The sequence below is a fragment of the Elephas maximus genome, chromosome 5 (assembly GCF_024166365.1).
Source record: "Elephas maximus indicus isolate mEleMax1 chromosome 5, mEleMax1 primary haplotype, whole genome shotgun sequence".
NCBI lineage: Eukaryota > Metazoa > Chordata > Mammalia > Proboscidea > Elephantidae > Elephas > Elephas maximus.
The window spans coordinates 73,406,148-73,425,533 of NC_064823.1; the positions used below are offsets into that span (position 1 = coordinate 73,406,148).

Below are 19,386 nucleotides of genomic sequence, written 5' to 3' on the forward strand. Positions count from 1 at the left end.
TACAGAAAACCATTTCAAATATACTAAAAACCCTGAATCGAATACTTTAAAAGGGTGAATATTATGGTTTGCAAATTATATTTAAAGATTTTAATGCAAAAGAAATACCTGACAAAATATGACACCCATTTATGATTAAAAAAAAATTTTTTTTAACTCTCAGCAACTTTAAGAATAGAAGGGATTGTTAACCTGATAAAGACTGTCTACAAAAAAGCCTACAGCTTCTTTGGTGAAAGAGTGCTTTCCCCTTAAGATTGGGAACAAGGCAAGGAAGTCTCTCACCACCTGCAATCAAGGATATATTGGAGTTCTGAAACAGTTCAATAAGGCAACAGGGAGGCCCATAGACTGGAAATTAATAAAACTATCTCTATTTGCAGATGATATGCTCGCCTATGTAGAAAAACCAAAGAATCTAAGAACAGCTATTAGAACTAATAAGTGAGTTTAGCACGATTAGTATGCAAAAAACCAATTCTGTTTTCCCATACTAGCAATAAACATTTAGAAACTGAAAAAATTTTAAATTACCATTTACAATAGCACCAAAAAACATGAAATCTAACAAAAATGTATACAAGGTCTGTATGCTAAAAGTACAAAACACTGATGGGGAAAAAAAAAAAATTCAAAGACAACCTGAAAGAATGGAGAGGTATATGTCCATGAATTAGAAACCTCACTATTAAGATGCAGCTTTCCTCACATTGATCTATATATAGATCGAGCACAATCTCAATGAAATCCCAGCAAGCTATTTAAAAATTTATATGAAAAGGTAAAACAACTACAATAGCCAAATTTTTTTTAGAGAACAAAGTTGGAGGACTCCCACTGGATTTCAAGACCTAAAAATACTAAGTGTTGAGGAAGAAGTAGGACAACTGGAACTTTCATACATTGCTGGTTGGAATGCAAAATGGTAGTCACTTTGGACAGTTTGGCAGTTATAAAGTCAAACATATACCTACCATATGACTCGATTATCTGGGTATACCACATTTTATTTATCCATTCATCAGTTGATGGACATTTGGGTTTTTTCCACTTTTTGGCTATTATGAATAATGCTGCAACTCTATGTTTAATATTTTGAGGAACTGCCAGGCTGTTTTCCAAAGTATCTGCACCATTTTACATTCCTACTAGCAGTGTTCGGGAGTTCCAATTTCTCCACATTCTTGACATTTTTTTCCTTTTTTAAAAATTATATCCATTCTTGTAAGTGTGAAGTGGTATCTCATTGTGATTTTGATTTGCATTTCCTTGATGGCTCGGAGCCTGGTGGCACAGTGGTTAAGAGCTCAGTGCTAATCAAAAGGTCAGCAGTTGCCATCTATCAGCCACTCCTTGGAAGCCCTAAGGGGCACTTCTACTCTGTCCTGTAGGGTTACTATGATGATGGCTGATGATGTTGAACATAAACATGTTTATTGGCCATTTGTAATCTTAGAAATGTCTATTCAGATCCTTTGCCCATTTTTTAATCGTGTTGTCTTTTTATTATTGAGTTATATGGATTTTTTGTGTGTGTGCTTTAGATGAAGGTTTACAGAGCAAATTAGTTGTGGTTGCCAACCCCACGTCAACATTCTCTCCTCCTTGACATTGGGTTCCCCATTACCAGCTTTCCTGTCCTTTCCTGCCTTGTCCTTGCCCCTGGACTGGTGTGCCCATTTAGTCTCGTTTTGTTTTACTGCCCTGTCTAATCTTTGGCTAAAGGGTGGACCTCAGAAGTGACTTCAGTACTGAGTTAAAAAGGTGTCCAGGGGCCATACTCTCAGAGTTTCTCCAGTCTCTGTCAGACCAGTAGGTCTGTTCTTTTTTTTGGTGAGTTAGAATTTTGTTCTACGTTTTTTTCCAGCTCTGTCCAGGACCCTCTATTATGATCCCTGTCAGAGCAGTCAGTGGTGGTAGCTGGGCACCATCTAGTTGTGCTGTACTCAGTCTGGTGGAGGCTGTGGTAGTTGTGGTCCATTAGTCCTTTGGACTAATCTTTCCCTTCTATCTGTGGTCTTCTTCATTCTGCCTTGCTCCAGGTGGGGTGGGACCAGTGGAGTATCTCAGATGGCAGCTCACAGGCTTTTAAGACCCCAGACGCTGCTCACCAAAGTAGCATGTAGAAATTGTCTTTACAAACTGTGTTTCGCCAGTTGAGCCATATGTTCCCCGAGACCATGGTCCCCAGCCCTCAGCTCAGTAATTCAGTCCCTCAGGAAGTTACAGGAATTCTTGTTATGTTCTAGATACAAGTCCCTTGTCAGATATATGATTTGTAAAATTTTCTCGTTTTTTGTGGGTGGGTTGTCTTTTTTTTGATAGTGTCCTTTGAAGTGCAACAATTTTTAATTTTCAGGAAGTCCAATTTATCTGTTTTCTTTTGTCATATCTAAGAAAGTATTATGTAATTTAAGTCACGAAGATTTACTGTTTTCTTCTAAGAGTTTTATAGTTTTAGTGTTTACACTTATGTCTTTGATCTATTTTGAGTTAATTATATGTGGTGTAAGGTAGGGGTCCAACTTCATTCTTTTGCATATGGCTATCCAGTTGTCCTAGCACCATTTGTTGAAAAGTAGGATGAATACATTTCGGGGGGAATGTCTGCTTCCTCTGAAAAGAGCAAAGAAAAATGCAAAGTAGAAATCATAGCTGAATTGCCCTAATCAAATATGAATAATTTATAGAAAAATTCTTTCATTATAAAGCATATCATATCAAGTAAACATGATATCAAACTTGGGACCCTTTCACAAGGGTAAGAATACTTAATTGTGCTAAAGGCAGTGATAGAAATATTCAACATCTGTATGCTCCATTTTATCCAGCACTGAAATAATGCAAACACTAATTTCTGAAAATACAGAATACTATTAGTACATTAGTCTAATATAACATCAAAGACAGACACCACAGATACTTACCTAGTTTTAAATACATATTAGGTACAAAGTTTGGATTTATATAAACAATAAATTAAGGGGGATTTTTACAAACAGGCTTCCTTTAAATAAGATTTATCCTGGTACATCTAAGTTCATTCTATCTGCAAACAAAAAGCAATATTCAGACATCTCAGGAATAGCTCTTATATAAAATGCACTACACCAGGGGTTACATTTCAAAGCTTAAGCCTTGATTTGAGGTAGAATAAAGAGAATACCAATATATACTTTTTAAGGGGAATTCTGATGATAAATCTCAATTTTTACCTAATCATTAATCTTTTGCAATTTTAAGATTTCACATTAGGATTAAGTGTACTTTGTGAAGTCCTTCAGGGACAGAGTAGATGTTTTATATACACAGGTGAATAATGTGCCGTTCTTTCTTTTATCCATTAAAGTACCCTTATTTGTGAAAGTACATGCACCTATATATTTTTCTATTATCTTTTCAGATCTGGGTGAGAGAATGGAGAAAACTGTTTCCATCTTTTATTATTTAAGCTTCTCCTAAATTTATGGAAAACCCATTATATAATTAAGAAAAAAATTTTATATCCATTGCCTTCATTGACTATCTCTTTCCAGTTTAACACATGCTATGAAGTCCCATTATTCATTCAGTATTGAAAATGCTTCGTTATTTTAGCCTCCCTGCAAACACAAGTAGACTTCAGCAAGAGCAGAAGTTGAAATAAAGGCTTCTCCCCATTCTCTAAAGAGCATTGAGCTTTTCCAACAGGAGTAAAGTGAGTATCAACCCTATTACTGAAAACAATATTTTCAAAGTTCAAGGATGATGGATTATGAAAATCATATGTCACCTATGTCCTTCCCAGAATGCTTTCCCCAGCTTGCCTGCAGCACAGGGAACAATCTGATGGCTCATGTGCTTACTTTGGGCCTGACAAAGTTTGATTGCTTCTGTATTTTGGGGTACTGGTAAGGAGATTTTTGTGGCATTTCATATTTTGCTCTAGCTGAATTTTAAAACCAGAACTTAATTTTTATATTTAAGTAAAAAATATATTCAAGGTTTTATAGGTGTTCAGTCAAAATTCTTAAGACCCATGAATCAAAGCTCTTTTAGTGTGTACAACATATTTATAAAAGAAGTAGATATTTTGGCCACTCTTAGTTACTGTTATTCTCCCTGGTTTTTAAAGTAGACTAAGTTAAAAGTAGGTCCAGTCATACTACTCAGTCTTAGAGTAGTGAATTCAAAGATAGCACCTGTTGCATATAGTCTGCTCCTACTGACTTAACGCTTTCTTCAATGGGTAACTCTAAAATGCTGTAAGCCATACCAAAGTATGGGCAGATTTTATGAGATGCATAATTAAGAAATTCTAATGAGACAGAATCACAAACTTGCCGCCTGCACAGTGGTCAGTTTATAAAATAATGGTAAGATGAACTTTTAAAAATGAAACCATGTTGACCAATTACTCTTAATAAAATTTTTTAATATATTTTAGGACTCTCATTTGAATGGATAACCATTGTTACTTGGCAAATGCCTGAATTTATTGGTTTTGGTAAAACTTGAGTATTTGTAATCTTGAAAAGATGACAAGTGTTCCTTTGATAAAGTTTTCATTTCAATTCTTTCTGAGTGGTGTTTTAAAGGATGCTGAGGTATGGCTTTAGCTCTGATACTTAAGAAACAAATTATTATATCCTTTAGCAACTTTACAAAGTGGTTGATGGCAAACACTTCTCCATCAAAGAGATGCTCATCTAAATCTACAAAAAGATAAATATGCCCAGAAAGCTCACATAATATCTTCTGCTGAAGATACAAGTCCCTCATTTTAGGAACTATTTCATAAACTGCTATTCTTGAATGGGTTCTTAGAACTCGCTCACAAATATCTATGACCCGACACAGACTTTCTGAAGGAAAATGCAAACCATGCCTCTTCTTAACACATAACAGTGATCCAATTTTAAAGGCTTTGGCATCTGATGCATACAGTGCCGCAATACAATCCTCACAGGTTAAAAGAGCCGATAACTTATTAGCAATATAGCCAGCACAATAGGTGAGATTTCGCCTGTGATCTGACAGGTCTAGTAGTGCCTCACTCAGTGAACAACTCGACCAGTCTTGGCTAATGTCCTCCTTCTGAAAAAGAGCATTTATAACGCTGCCACCATACTGATGCTGAACTGTCCAAAGGGCCAAGTCTGTCCTCCGGGCAATTGAAATGTCGAGGATGCTTACTTCATTTTGGAAAACTTCATCTTGAAATCTGTATCTGGTCTCCAAATGATGGTAAGCTTTCTGGAATGCCATGCAGGTAGGGCTCGAACTGGTTACTAATACCTGTTTAAGCACCCTTAGAAATAATTCCAGATGATCCTGACTGAATTTGTAAGTCAGAAGATATGGAAAAGGCATGACCTTTGTGAAAACATAACTTTGGTAGAGCCATTTTAAGCTCTCAGCATTAAGCAAAAATCCCAGGAATCCTAATTTTCGTTTACCTTTTATTATTTGATTATTGTTAGTATCAGATAAAGTAACAAAAATAGTCTTGGCCTCAATTAACACGTGATTAATCTTACTGTAAGTTTCAGGCAGTAACGGTCCCTTAAGTTCCTTTCCGTAACGGTTTCTACTATTAAAAACATCAAACAGATTGTTAATTAAGCGTAAAAAATGGATGGTACCAATACAGTTCTGAAAAGGAGGCAAGCCTATTGACAGCAAACATTCTAACGCGCTGGCTACACTCTCACTGAAGATTTGGGCAGCACAATTCATTTTTAGTACATGATTTTTCAAATTTGGAAGTGCACTTGGTATTCTTTCCATACTTGATAATTCCTGTTCCTCTAGTGCTACTAAGTCCACAAGGTGCTGCCAATGTGCTGTGCCATTAATGAACTGGATACTCTGAAAATGCTGAAACGCGTTTCTTATTAATTTAAGCAAGTGGCAAGAATCAAAAAAGTATGCAATCTGTTGACCAGATGATGAAGGATGTTGAAATGTACACTTGATGTTGTCTCCATCGATATGTATCCCCAATGCTTTTGCCATCTGAACACTGTGAGCTGTAGCATCAGATGTAACAGCCAGCACTGTGATGCCTATGTCACTCAGTTTGCCGATAGTCAGACGAAGCAGCTGAGCCTGCAAATAGCCAGATGCCCTGTTTACAAAAAAATAACCAAGAGGTGTTCTCCAGTGACCAAAAATACCCACTGCCATTAACAGAACAGTTTCTGAGGCCAGGGGTGTTTCATCAGCATCAAGTTTGCCAAGACCAAAGTCCATAAATCCTTGCAAATGGTGACTGCTGGGGTCCCACTGAAGTTGTTGCTTAAGGGAGATACCCTTTATTATCAGTGAACAATACTGATACATTTGGTATCCATTCTCTACTCTTTGTTGAAGAAAAGAAAAAACGTTGCTGTTGAAACCTGGACTGGGTTTGCACTTGGATAACCAACTGGAAAATATGAAAAGTGAAAAATAAACTCAAATGAAGTAATAAAAAGAGGGAAAATATCTTAAATGGTAGCCTCAAATCTCTGGATATAAACCCAGATATGTAGCCAAATTCTATAGACATTTTCAAGATACATGCATATGGTCACGATGAAATAGTAAGATATTAAAGAAACTTAGTAGTGTTTTAACAAAAAACAAAGTAGTATTTTAAGAGTCTAATTTACCACAAAATAACTTCCTCCTAGTCTGTCCTAGTCTGGAAGCTCCACTGAAACCTGTTCAGCATCACAGCAACATGAAAGCCTCCACTGACAGATGGGTGCTGGCTGTGCATGAGGTACGCTGGCTGGCAATCAAATCCAGGTCTCTGGCACAGAAGGCAAGAAGTCTACCAATTAGCCATCATCTCCCCCAACTGAAAAGTGGGGGCGGGGAGGTAGAAGGAGAAAATATCAACATAGTATCTATTATTTGGTATACAAAAAGGCTTTTGAAGCTATGGGAAAGGAGGAGGGAGGAGTATGAGAACAATTTATAAAACAAACAAAAAAAAGGCCACTGTCGTCAAGGCAATTCTGACTCAGTGACCCCACAGGACAGAGCAGAACTGCCCCATAGGATTTCCAAGGAGCTGCTGATGGATTCAAACTACTCACCTTTTGTTAGCAGCCATAGCTCTTAACCAGGGCTCCAAAAATTACATGGTGCTTATATATTAAGAAAAATGGGGAAAGAATAATTTAAAAAAGAATTTCTCTGGCTCAGCAGAAGGTGGACATTTATAAATAAGTATAATACCTAGCCTGACTGGTAATACCATATTATGGAAAAGACTGAGTAAGCTTTATATATAAATGTTCATTTCATTATTATACAAAATAGTAACTACAGTGAAAAAAATCAAAACAATATAAATGTCCAATAGATGGAGAAAGCCAGCCATTAAAACTTGTTTGTAAAGAGGTCATAATAACATGGTTAAAAAGTCTTATATTATAGTCATAAAAGGCAGGTTAAAAATGTATATACAAAAGATCACAACTATGTAAAAACTAATAAATTTAAGCACAGAACAAAGACCGAAAGGAAATACCGTAAATGCTAATAATTTTTTATGTACAATATAAAGGAACAATGGGTGATTTTTTTTCCCCTTTTACTTCTAAATTTTTTATTAGTAGTATTATTGTTATATAGTGTATGGTGGAAAATCTTCAACATTTTTTAAAAAAGGAGTTTATAAAATCAATGATAGAAAACAGTAAAAATTAAGAGAATTAAACTTATATGGCGACCCTATGTGTTGCAGAGTAAAACTGCTTCATAGGATTTTCTTGGCTATAATCTTAATGGAAGCAGATAGCCAGCCCTTTTCTCCTGTGGTACCACTGGATGGGTTCAAACCGCCAACCTTTAGGTTAGGAGTCCAGCACAAACTGTGCCACACAGGGACCTTGTGTCAACTGCATCAATTGTGGTGCTTACTAAAAATGCAGATTCCTATGCTATGTCTCAGAACAATAGTATCAACCCAAAATTATTCTAAATTTTTCAGAATAGTCAAATATTAAAACTACCAAAGTGTACTTAAAAAAAAAAACCCAAACCCGTTGCCATCAAGTCGACTCCAACTCATAGTGACCCTATAGGGCAGAGCAGAACTTGCCCCATAGGGTTTCCAAGGAGCATGGTGGATTCAAACTGCTGACCTTTTGGTTAACAGCCACCAGGGCTCCACTGAAGTGTACTAGAAATTACAATATTTCAGGTTTCAAATTTTCCTACCAGAATGTTTCTAACATCTGGAAAACACAAAAAATTTGTCAGACTACATGTCGTTTTTGTCAGTGAAAATATCACTGTTGTAATAATATGCAAATACCATCTAGAATTTTTTAGAAGGAAATGCACTCATAAGTGATAGTGTGAATATTAATAACCATATATATAAAATTCAGTAAAACAACCCACTTACGTTCTGAGGATGGAAGAATGAGGTAGTTTAAGAATCTTTCTTACGTAATCGTAGACTTTGCTACTGCACAAGTAGAGTGTACCTGCAAATTGTTTCATTTCTGTGGAGTACTCGGCTGTTTCACTCCAGTTATACAACTCCCACTTAAAATCTGTTGAAATAAATTTATTTATTCTTGGTGATAAAAAATACGTATAGTAATATTTTCAGGTAAAGGTCATAGCATTTGGATACAAAATACACTGGGAATCAAAATTCAAATGTAAATAAAATTCACATTTTAACTTGTTCAGAGATTACTGTCCAATTTTAGGGCCTCTTGACCAATTTACCCTATTCACTTTGAATCGTGTCACTAGAGATAGGGAAAAGAAAAGGTTCACCTTGAATCACTATGTTTTACTATCCACTGGCAGACTAGGTAGAAATTTTTTGAGGAAAAGGGAATAAAATGAAATAACTGTTTGTAGTGAGACCCTATTTATTCCTTCTAGACTCCTCTTTGAAAAAATTTTCTTCTCCTTTGGAGATATCTACGTCTTTCTAGTAACATGATGTAACTTTTCTAAAATAAGTCCAAGATCTCTACTGCTTTCATTAAAACATAAGTTGGCAATTCATGTTTCCTCTCTTCAAATATCCTGGTTCACAAAGAGGACTGGGTAGTATTTTTCCAATAGATTTTTATATCTACTCTATAGAATATTAAAAAAAAAAAATTCATAGACTCCTACAATTTCCAAGCTCAGAGGAATTTGATAAACTATAAACTCCATTGCAAAAACATTTTGGTAATAAATTACGTAGCTGTTATAACTGTTGATAAAGAATTTGTAGTAGCATGGGTAAGTGCTACTATAAAGAGTGAAAATATTGTGTAAACCATATGATCTCATCTCTGGGTGGTGGGATTATGGGTTATTTTTATGATTTACATATTTTTTTGCTTTTCCTAAAATAAGTATATTTCTTTTATAATTGGAAAACTATAAAATATAAAAGGCTTTAGGTTATTACTTTTTTTTCTTGTTTATGCTACTGAGACTTTATATTTTCCAGCTAAAAGCATATTTTCATAGGCAATAACAAAGTAAACATTTAATGCTATTAGAGAAAAATAAAGAGCATTTTGTAAGTTTTACAAGTTTTTGGGAAAAATACCTGAAAACTGTGCTCGTAGCAGACACTCTGTTTCTTCAGAAAGTAGTTTCTCTTCTACAAGTGCATCAATTAATTGCAAACCCTTTCTCTTCTTTATCATCCTGTAGTTTTTGACAGAAATAAGTCTTTTTTTGGACACCTGTAACATCTGCTGCACTTCGGCCAGTCTTTCTGCACCTACCGTCAAGGGTCTCCTTAAACTATAGTTATGGTCCTCAGTAGTAACCTCGTCAGAATTATCTGGAAGTGGCTGTCTTAAAATTTTCTGTCTTGCTTTACCTTTCAGGTGTGCAGCTTGAGGGACCTATGCCAGAAATATAGAATTAAGGTTATTTTATAAATATCACAAAATTGATCAGCTATAAAAAATACCAGTGAATGCAATACACTCACCTGGCTACTGTGGAGAGTTATGAAAGAAAAGATCATAATGTCTGAATTTTTTTTTTAAAAGTATTATCTATAGAACAATGCAAGTAAAGAGATTTTATTGTACCTATGCAGAAATATTAACATGCTGCTGAAAAGTTTCTGAAATGATTAAATAGGAAAAAAAAAAAGAAAGCCCCAAACCCACTGCTGTGGAATCAATTCTGACTCACAGTGGCCCTATAAGATAGAGTAGAACTGCCGCATATAGGGTTTCCAAGGCAGAAGCAGACTGCCGCATGTTCCTCCTGCAGAGTGGCTGGTGAGTTCAAACCAATGACCTTTCAATTAGCAGCTGAGCTCTTTAACCACTGCACCACCAGGGCTCCTTAACTAGAAAAAGGTGGTGTTAATTTGGGAAGGCTTCATAGAAATAAGTTTTGAAGGAGCAATAACATGATATAATGTAGGGGATGGTTATTTGCGCTAAAGAAGAAAGCATAGTGGAAAGCACACAGGCTTTGGAATTAAGACTGACCTGCTTTAAGTCCCAGCTCCATCACTTGTTAGCTGTCATTTAACCTCGATAACCCCTTGTCTCCTCTTCAGTAAATTGTGGCTAATACACGCATGTTTTGAGAATAAAGTAATTTATGTAAATCTCCTAGTACAATGGCCAAATCATAATATGTCTCAATAAATTACTGATTTGGGGTCCCTGAGTAGTGAAAATGGTATGTGCTTGACTACTAACCTAAAGGTTGGCAGTTTGAACCCACCCACCTGGCAGCACTGCAGAAGGTGTGGCAATCTGCTTATATAAAGATTACAGCCAAGAAAACCCTATGGAGCAGTTCTACTTTGTAACACATGGGGTTGCCAAGTTGGAATCAACTTGATGGCAACAGGTTTGGTATTTTTCGCTTATTACTGATTTATACAAAAGCATGAAAGCAGGTCAATTTTTTTACATATTTTTTTTGTTGTTGCCAAGAATATTCACAGCAGTACACCAATTCAACAGTTTCTACATGTACAATTCAATGACACTGATTACGCTTCAAGTTGTGCGACCATTCTTACCCTCCTTTTCCAAACTGTTCCTCCCCCATTAACGTAAACTCACCGCCCCCTAAGTTTCCTATCTAATCTTTCAAGTTGCTTTTGTTAATTTGCTCCCATATAGATAGATCTTAAAAGAGCATAATGCTCGAGGCAGACATTCTTTACTAGTTAAGCTAACCGATTGTTTGGTTTTAAGACGACTTCAGAGGATATTTTTTGTTTAAGGTTTAAAGATTATCTCAGAGCAATAGTTTCAGGATTTCATCCAGCCTCCATGACTTCATAAGGTCTGGATTCAACGAGAATTTGAAATTCTGTTCTCTATTTCCCCCTTTTTGATTAGGATTCTTCTTCAGAATCTTTGATCAAAATGTCCAGTAATGGTAGCTGGGCACCATCCAGTTCTTCTGGTCTGCAATGGAGGCAGTCATTCACACATTCCATTTCCTCCTATTTCTGACTCTCCTCCCTTGTTGCTCCAGGCAAACAGAGACCAATGGTTGTGCCTCGGATGGCCAAAATCGGGTCAATTTATCACAAATAAAACAGTTGCCATAGAGTCGATTCCAACTCATGGCAACCCCATGTGTGTCAAAGTAGAACTGTGATCCTTTGGGTTTTCAGTTGGCTGATTTTTCAGAAGTAGATTGCCAGGCCTTTCTTCCAAGGCACCTCAGTGGACTTGAACCTCCAAGTTTTCAGTTAGCAGATGAGTGTGTTAACAATTTACACCACCCAGGGATTTCTTATCACACATACAGCAGGTAAATATTAAAAAAAAAAAACTGCTGCTGAGTTGATTCCAACTCATAGCAACCCTATGGGAAGAGCAGAACTGCCCTATAGGTTTTCCAAGGAACAGCTGGTAGATTTGAACTGCTGACCTTTTGGTTAGCAGCTATAGCTCTTAACCATTGTGCCAACAGGCAAATATATGTGGTTCAAAAAGGCAGTTAGAAATCTACAAATCAATTAATAGGAAGCATTTGAAATGTCTAATTAAGAGTTTGAATTTGACACCAACTATATACTTCTGAGGAAACCCTGGTGGTATAGTGGCTAAATGCTATGGCTGTTAATCAAAGGGTCAGCAGTTTGAATCTGCCAGGTGCTCCTTGGAAACTCTATGGGGCAGTTCTACTCTGTCCTATAGGGTCACTCTGAGTATTTTTTTTTTTATATATATACTTATGAATAGGGGAATGACATAAAACAATAACGAAGGAAGGAAACTCCAACAAGTAAGAGGAAGATGAGGCTAGCGTCAGGATTGAACAGTTAGATGATTATTGTAGACTGTACAGAAAGCAATTAAGCCAGGAACCAGCTTTGTGGCTAAGGAGTGAAAGAATAAAAACAATCAAAAGAAACACAGAAATGTAACACCAATACTGGTGACCACCTTATAAAAAGTCTCCTATTTCTATGTACTTCTTTCTGTATCAATGCTAGTAATTACATTTTTGGTCGTGATCAGTAACATTATTGCAAAGAGCCCCCCCAAAAGTGTAGATAATTTCAATTACCACCGTTCTCTTGGACTTAACAAAAGCCTGAATTCTAAGGCTATGTATATCCATTCATTGTAGACAAATGATTTGCATTTATATATCTTTTTTTTTAAGGTTCAAAGCAGAATTCTAATATTACATATAAACTTAAACTTTTCTCTAAGCATTTTAAATCTAATATTGAATTTAAGACTTTTTTTTTACTCTAAAATTCTAGCTATAATGTGTATACTTTTTTAAAAGTTCTGTGAAATTTAGCTTTGTTTTCACCTATTATACCTTGTATAGAGAAACAGAAGGCACAGCTCCTTTCTTCAACTTTCTTCTCATGCCATATGCCTCAAAGTCACTTTCTTGAAAATGTTTGGAACACAGTATAGCACCTGGTCCCGGGATCCAAATCTTTTTGCTTCTGGGGTCCACACGATTAACAGCCCTGATCCATTTTGAGCGCTGTATGGTATCAGTTGGAAATCTATAACAATCATATTAAAGTTCTATTAACATGAAAATAGTCTAGTAATATTTGTTATATGATCCCATTTATTACTTAACTGTTTTATACGGAAAGTCCAGCCAGGTGAATTTACTTATCTGATTTCATTTTTATAAGCTCTTTAATTTTTTATCCCAAAGATTCACTATCTATGTGATCTTGTCTGTTTCAGTTTGTATGGGGGCAATTCTCATATGTCCTACCACATTCTGTCTTCACGGCTTACACTTAACAGAAAAATCTGCTCCAATTTAACTGGTTAAAAAACATGTGTGGTATTTTCCTTTCCTGTAGTGATTGTGGAAACTCTGGTGGCATAGTGGTTAAGTGCTACGGCTACTAACCAAAGGGTCAGCAGTTTGAATCCACCAGGCGCTCCTTGGAAACTCTATGGGGCAGTTCTACTCTGTCCTATAGGGTCGCTATGAGTCGGAATCGACTTGACGGCACTGGGTTTGGTAGTGATTTTAACACACATCTACAAATTCTTTGATACTCCTTTTAAGAGTTGGAGTTGAATTACTCACTCCTTAAATGTGGGCTGGACTCTAACCATGCAAGAGCCATCAAAAATCTGCAGTCCACCAAGTTCTACATACCAGCCTCCCCACTGGTATGTATGCCTGGTGAGTACAGCAATTGATCTCAGCCTATAGGGTGGTCTGGAACACCTGGAACTCCTGAAGTAGTTACTTCTAGCCAGCCCCAAACAGCTTTGTCAGTTTGCCCTCAAGTACTAAACAAATATTTTCTATGTGTAAAATGACTTGAAAAAAGTTGGGAAATACTGCATTCTAACCAGTTTGACTAATTTTGAGTTCTGGATAAAATTAAATCTGTAATAATAAACTGATATGACTTTTAAAGCATTTACCTTCTGTTATATATATGTTATAAAGACTTGGTATTAGTCTTAAAAAAAAAAAAAAAAAACTGCATGGCAGGTTTTTATCCTCTTAAACAAGATGAAACCAGGAAAGACACAAGTAAATATCCAACCAGTAAATAAAACAAAAACCAACCAGTAAAAAAAAAAAAAAAAATAGCTCGTTAAAATTGGAATTCATGTCTCTACTATAAAGCCACCTCTGGCAGAAGAAAAATCCCAAACCAATCATCTCATATGCACAATAATAGTTGGATTTCACTGTACTAGAATATATTTTCCTTTTCCTATTGATTATACCTTTTTACATTACCAGCAAGAATTTACCTTTGGCTCTTTGTACATAAAATACTTCCCAGGAAAATGGCTAACAAAACTTCTTCTACAGTGGATACCTCTGGAGAGGAAGAGAAAGGACTGAAGAGTGAGGCTTTAACTATACCTGTAACTTAGCTCTGTTCTAAAGGAAAAATAAATCTGAAATAAGGCAAAATGTTAACATCTGCTTAATCCTAGTGGTGGGTATACAGGTGTTTGTTATATATTATTGTTGGCCTGTTAGTGTGTTTGAAACTTTTCATAATTAAATGTTTAAAAATAAAATCCATTATGACAATTCAGGCAAAAAAAAATACTCCAAATTATCATGCATATATTTGTATGTGAAATTAATTTTCTTAATCTTGTTACTGACACCAACAAAAGGAATGAACTAAAAGGTCACTTTAATTTTTAACTTGCCAATCTCCCCTTTGCATATAGACATTTATGGTTTTAACAGGGCACCAATGTTTCTATACCTTTGAGTCATTTTTTTATTTGAAAGTTTACAAATCAAGTCAGTCTCTCATACAAAAAGTTATATACACCTTGCTATGTACTCCTAGTGACTCTCCCCCAATGAGACAGCACACTCCTTCTCTCTACCCTCTATTCCCCATGTCCATTCAGCCAGCTTCTGTCCCCCTCTGCTTTCTCATCTCCCCTTCAGACAAGAGTGGCCCACATAGTCTCATGTGTCTACTTGAGCCAAGAAGCTCACTCCTCACCAGTATCAATTTCTATCTTATAGTCCAGTCCGATACCTGTCTGAAGAGTTGGCTTTGGGAATGGTTCCAGTCTTGGGCTAACAGAAGGTCTGGGGGCCATGACCTCCGAGGTCCTTCTAGTCTCAGTCAGACCATTAAGTCTGGTCTTTTTAAGACAATCTGAGGTCTGCATCCCACTGCTCTCCTTCCTCCCTCAGGGATTCTCTGTTGTGTTCCCTGTCAGGGCAGTCATAGGTTCTAGCTGGGCACCATCTAATTCTGATCTCAGGCTGATGTAGTCTCTGATTTATGTGGCCCCTTCTGTCTCTTGGGCTCATAATTACCTCTTGTCTTTGGTGTTCTTCATTCTCCTTTGCACCTTTGAGTCATTTTTGATTCATTCTCTTCACCAGAGCCCCTTACCTATGTATGTCCTTACTACTTTTTTCACAGCTCTGGTGATGGCACTGGGGAACTTCGGAGAAGGCTTCAGAGATCATATCAGAGCTAGAGTTGAAGGGGCCATAGGAGCTTGCCATGCAACAGTGGCGTCACTAGGGCTGCTATCGTTCAGTGCAGTAATTCATGGTGTCAATACCCCCCCAACCCCCATGATGGCCTTCTTCCTCTACCAGACCATACAGAACCCTTAGTAATGTTTTTTGTACTAATGTTACTTGTAAATTGTAATTTCTATATTATCACTCCTTTTTTCATTTAATTACTATTTAATTCTTAAAAAAGTTATTGATATAGGTTCACAAATACTAATTACAATAATATAGCTAACCAAAAACCAAACCTACTGCCATCGAGTCTATTACAACCCATAGTGACCCCACTGGGTTTCCAAGCTATAAATCTCTGCAGAAGCAGACTGCCACATCTTTCTCCTGCTGAGCTGCTGGTGACTTCAAACTACCGACCTTTTGGTTTATTTAACCACTGCACCACCAGGGTTCCTTTATTATAGCTAAAACAAAATCAGGACAATAAAAACACTGGCAGCAATGAAAACAACACTGCTTATGGCATTTGCAGATGAAGTGAAGTAATTTAAAGCATCATTGTAATTGTGTAATGATGATAGCTCTGACTGGAGCACGTTAGAAGGTTCAAAAAGTAAGTTAGCACAGAGTTTATTGATACATGTAAGCTGGGTTTGAAAATGTTTCCATTGTTATAACTAACTACAGGGATATTTTAATAAAAAATAATAAATTTCTGCTGAAACACAGCACAAAAAACTTATAGACAGTCATTTTGGTGGCACCCCCTCTGACAGTATCACCGGTGTGGTCCGCAGCCCCCCAATGATGCCACTGCCATGCAGACAGAGGCCATTCAAAGCAGATGCAAAAACAGAGGGACGAAATAATGCCTTGAATATTACTGGCTTATAAAGCATTTAAAAAGAGGTTAATGTGGATGCTTAAGAGCAATGAGGTCAAGCAACATGACAGGTGAGAGTCTTCTAAAGAAAGAAGGCCACTGACAAACTACTGAAAGTTTAAAGTACTTTCAAAGACAGGGATATTTAAATTGTTTTATCCACTATTATAAAATAGAACCAGTAAAACCATCAAGCAAAGGATTGGGGCAAAGCCCAGCAAAAGCAGCTGAGGCCAAGGGTGAAGCTAAGAGTGCCACTGAGAAGCCTACCTAGCAATGAACTACAGGGGCGTGAAAGAAACCAAAAACGTAATCGAGGAAGATGAGGCTGGGAGGGCAGGGCAGACGGTATGTTGTGGCTGAAAGGAGTACAGAGGTAGCAGAGAGGTTAGAGATGGCCTGGAGAGGTAGCTACAGACCCGATCACAAAAGGTCTTGAATGCTAATTAGCTTTGGATCCATCCTTTAGGTCAGTGGCCACCGAAGCATCTACTGAGATTGGAAGAGAATATCAGAATTTACTAATTTTACCCCATCCTTTAATTTTGTATTTTACAATGCATATTAGCACACAGAACTGACTTCACTATACATGTAACAGGGACATGTACTCAAATTTTTTACAAAGAGAACCCCAAGATCACAAGGGTGAGTAAATTCTCTCCTTCCCATATTACCTTTTTGCTGAGCCTTTAGTTCAGATGCATATGCCCATTAAATTTAGCCAGATCACATAGGACCCTCTGTCCCTGCTGTTTCATTGGAGCTGTGGTGCCAGACATCTAGCTACAGAAGGTTGAAAAGTCAATGGAAGGCAAGGAAGTAGTGTATACTCTTGGTTTTAGGATGCTGCCTATAAAGGGAGGGAGAATGGTAGAGTACTGTAGAGGTGCACACTCAGGGGACTAAAGTGAGCATGCTTACTAGCTTTAAGCAAGTAACTAGTAGAAAGAGCAGTTTAAAATAAGAGAATTAATTGATGGGAAGAAAGTCCCAGAGAAGATAGGAAAGGATATAGTCATAACAACTTAGGTGGAAGAATCAGCCCTATTTAAATAAAAAAGTGACTATAGAGTGAAGACTCCTTCACCTGGTTATTTTTTTTTGTCCCCAAGGTACCTTTTCACTCTTGTACATTATCTGTACTCTCCATCTCTTTACACTTCTCCATGCTATTCCTCCTAAAGTGATAGAGGTAGTCTATTCAAATGTGGGACCCTGGTGGTACAGCGGTTAAGAGCTCAGCTGCTAACCAAATGGTTAATAGTCGAGTGCAAACTATTCGTGCCACACAGGGACCTTCTTGGCTATAGATGAGTTTTCGTTAATTGTACAGTCTACAAACCAAAAAAAAACAAACCTGTTGCTGTAGAGTCAATTCCGACTCAAAACGACCCTATAGGACAGAGTTGTTCTCCCCATAGGGTTTCCAAGGAGAGGCTGGATTCAAACTGCCAACCATTTTGGTTAGCAGCTGAGCTCTTAAAACATTGTCACCAGGGCCCCACCTTTGAATAGGCTATCTCTTTTTGAAGTAGATTTCTTCCCTTGAGTGAGGATCTGTTTACCCACTTCTCTACTTCTCATTGTGCCTTGAACATGATTTCAACCACCTGTACTAGTCTGTGGAAATAGCGGTGGCATAGTGGTTAAGTGCCATGGCTGCTAATCAAAAGATCAGCAGTTTGAATCCATCAAGCGCTCCTTGGAAACTCTATCGTGCAGTTGTACTCTGTCCTATAGGGTTGCTATGAGTCAGAATTGACTCGACAGCAATGGGGTTTTGCTTATACCAGTCTGCGAAACCCTAGTGGTGTAGTGGTTAAGAGCTACAGCTGCTAACCAAAAGGCCGGCTGTCCAATCCACCAGGCCCTCCTTGGAAACCCTAAGACAGTTTCACTGCCTTTTAGAGTCGCTATGGATTCAACATCAATGGGGTTTTGGTTATGGCAGTCTGTACCATCCATCTGTGTTCCAATTACATTGGTATGAAATTTTGCCCCACGCTTTATCCAAAAAAAAACTTCCTTGCTGTGATGTGATCCACCTAGAACGTGACCGGCCTTACAAAGTTCGACTAACGCTGCTGAACAACGTGCAACGCCAGGCAGTACTCGTGGAAACTCCGGTCTGTGCTCATGCTCACGACGCTATATTGGGATGGTAACGCCCTCCTTCAACAGTTCTCCCAAACTCCCTTCCTTTTTCTCTCCTCACTTTAAATAAGAACTCGAAAGAAGGCAGGAATCCTTTCATTATTTTAAGAATAGTTCTCTTTAAAAGCCACTAGGGAAGCCGTGAGGCAAGCTGGAAACAACGAGAAAAACTAGAAATTTGGAGGGAAACAACAAGCGACAGAGAAAACTTTCTCTCAAAGTTCTCGGCCCCCGCCTCACACTACGCACATCGCGACACGTCACGTCGACGGCGCGACGCACTCCCCGGCTCCGCCCCACCGTGGCCTACTCCCCAGCTAGCGCTGCTGGGAGTTAAGACTGTTCGGAGGCTGCTCTCACACGCACTGGTGGAAGGAGAGGCCGCGCTCCCTGCTCAGCACGGTGTCGCGGGTGCTGCAGCCCACTGCAGAACAGCTTCGGGTCATCTTGCTACGTCGGGCTCCCCTGTCGTAGTTGCCGGAACAGCATGAACCACAATAAATTTAGCTCCGCCTGTTTACTCGGCGACTACGACCTTTATTTATACAGAAAGGCGGGCCTTCGAGGCACGGGACCCCCCCCCCCCCGCTTCCTCTCCGCGGGCGCTGCGTTAGACTCCGCGGCCAATCGTTGGCTACGTCGTGCCGCAGCAGCCAATCGGAAAGGCCAGGGGCTTTAAAACGGAAAGGCCGTTCATACCTGCTTTTTCGAGGGTGTTTTGTGGGATTTCTTGGAACATGGTTCTTTTCTTCGTGGCTTCACCCACCTTGGCTCGATCCGTTGCCATCAGGCCGCATATAAAGCTGAAGCTGAGAATGCGAAGCGGAGAGTCAGGGCATAAATGGAAGCGAATCCAGGACCATGCTGATGAGTCCCCGGGTGCGAGCTTTAAATCTGGCAGGAGGATATGAGGGGAGGAAGGGGGATGAGGGGGA

General features: G+C 38.1%; 2 protein-coding genes across 7 annotated transcripts in view; one reads left to right on the forward strand and one right to left on the reverse strand.

Annotated features, from left to right (window-relative positions):
- Window positions 1-495: 495 nt before the first annotated feature.
- THAP9 (THAP domain containing 9) lies at window positions 496-18,998 on the reverse strand. 5 transcript variants are annotated; one of them, XR_007517640.1, is made up of 6 exons: window positions 18,812-18,998; window positions 12,772-12,967; window positions 9,548-9,851; window positions 8,387-8,537; window positions 6,636-6,778; window positions 6,324-6,409 (listed from the first exon to the last, which is right to left on the reverse strand). XR_007517640.1 is itself a non-coding variant. In XM_049885860.1 (5 exons), the coding sequence occupies exons 2-5, from the start codon at window positions 12,820-12,822 to the stop codon at window positions 4,432-4,434; spliced, it is 2,484 nt and encodes an 827-aa protein (XP_049741817.1). In that variant the 5' UTR covers window positions 12,823-12,967; window positions 18,701-18,895; the 3' UTR covers window positions 496-4,431. The 5 variants fall into 5 exon arrangements, 4 of the variants coding, with proteins under 4 accessions (XP_049741817.1, XP_049741815.1, XP_049741816.1 ...); XM_049885860.1 differs by lacking the exon at window positions 6,636-6,778 and having other exon boundaries at window positions 496-6,409; window positions 18,701-18,895; XM_049885858.1 differs by lacking the exon at window positions 6,636-6,778 and having other exon boundaries at window positions 497-6,409.
- SEC31A (SEC31 homolog A, COPII coat complex component) overlaps window positions 18,916-19,386 on the forward strand; it is a 95,118-nt gene continuing 94,647 nt past the window's right edge. For both annotated transcript variants that reach the window (XM_049885835.1, XM_049885834.1), the window contains exon 1: window positions 18,916-19,330. The gene's annotated coding sequence lies outside the window, so the exon portion shown is untranslated. The remainder of the gene's footprint in view (window positions 19,331-19,386) is intronic.

Bases quoted from the DNA above. Each gene is read 5' to 3' on its own strand.
- THAP9 (XM_049885858.1), bottom strand. From the start codon at position 18,897: ATGACCCGAAGCTGTTCTGCAGTGGGCTGCAGCACCCGCGACACCGTG. The intron at 12,968-18,811 runs GTGAGAGCAGCC...TGATTGTTATAG, and splicing joins CTCTCCTTCCACCAGTGCGT to ATTTCCAACTGATACCATAC. The intron at 8,538-9,547 runs GTATTTTTCCCA...TTATTTCAACAG, and splicing joins GCTACGAGCACAGTTTTCAG to ATTTTAAGTGGGAGTTGTAT.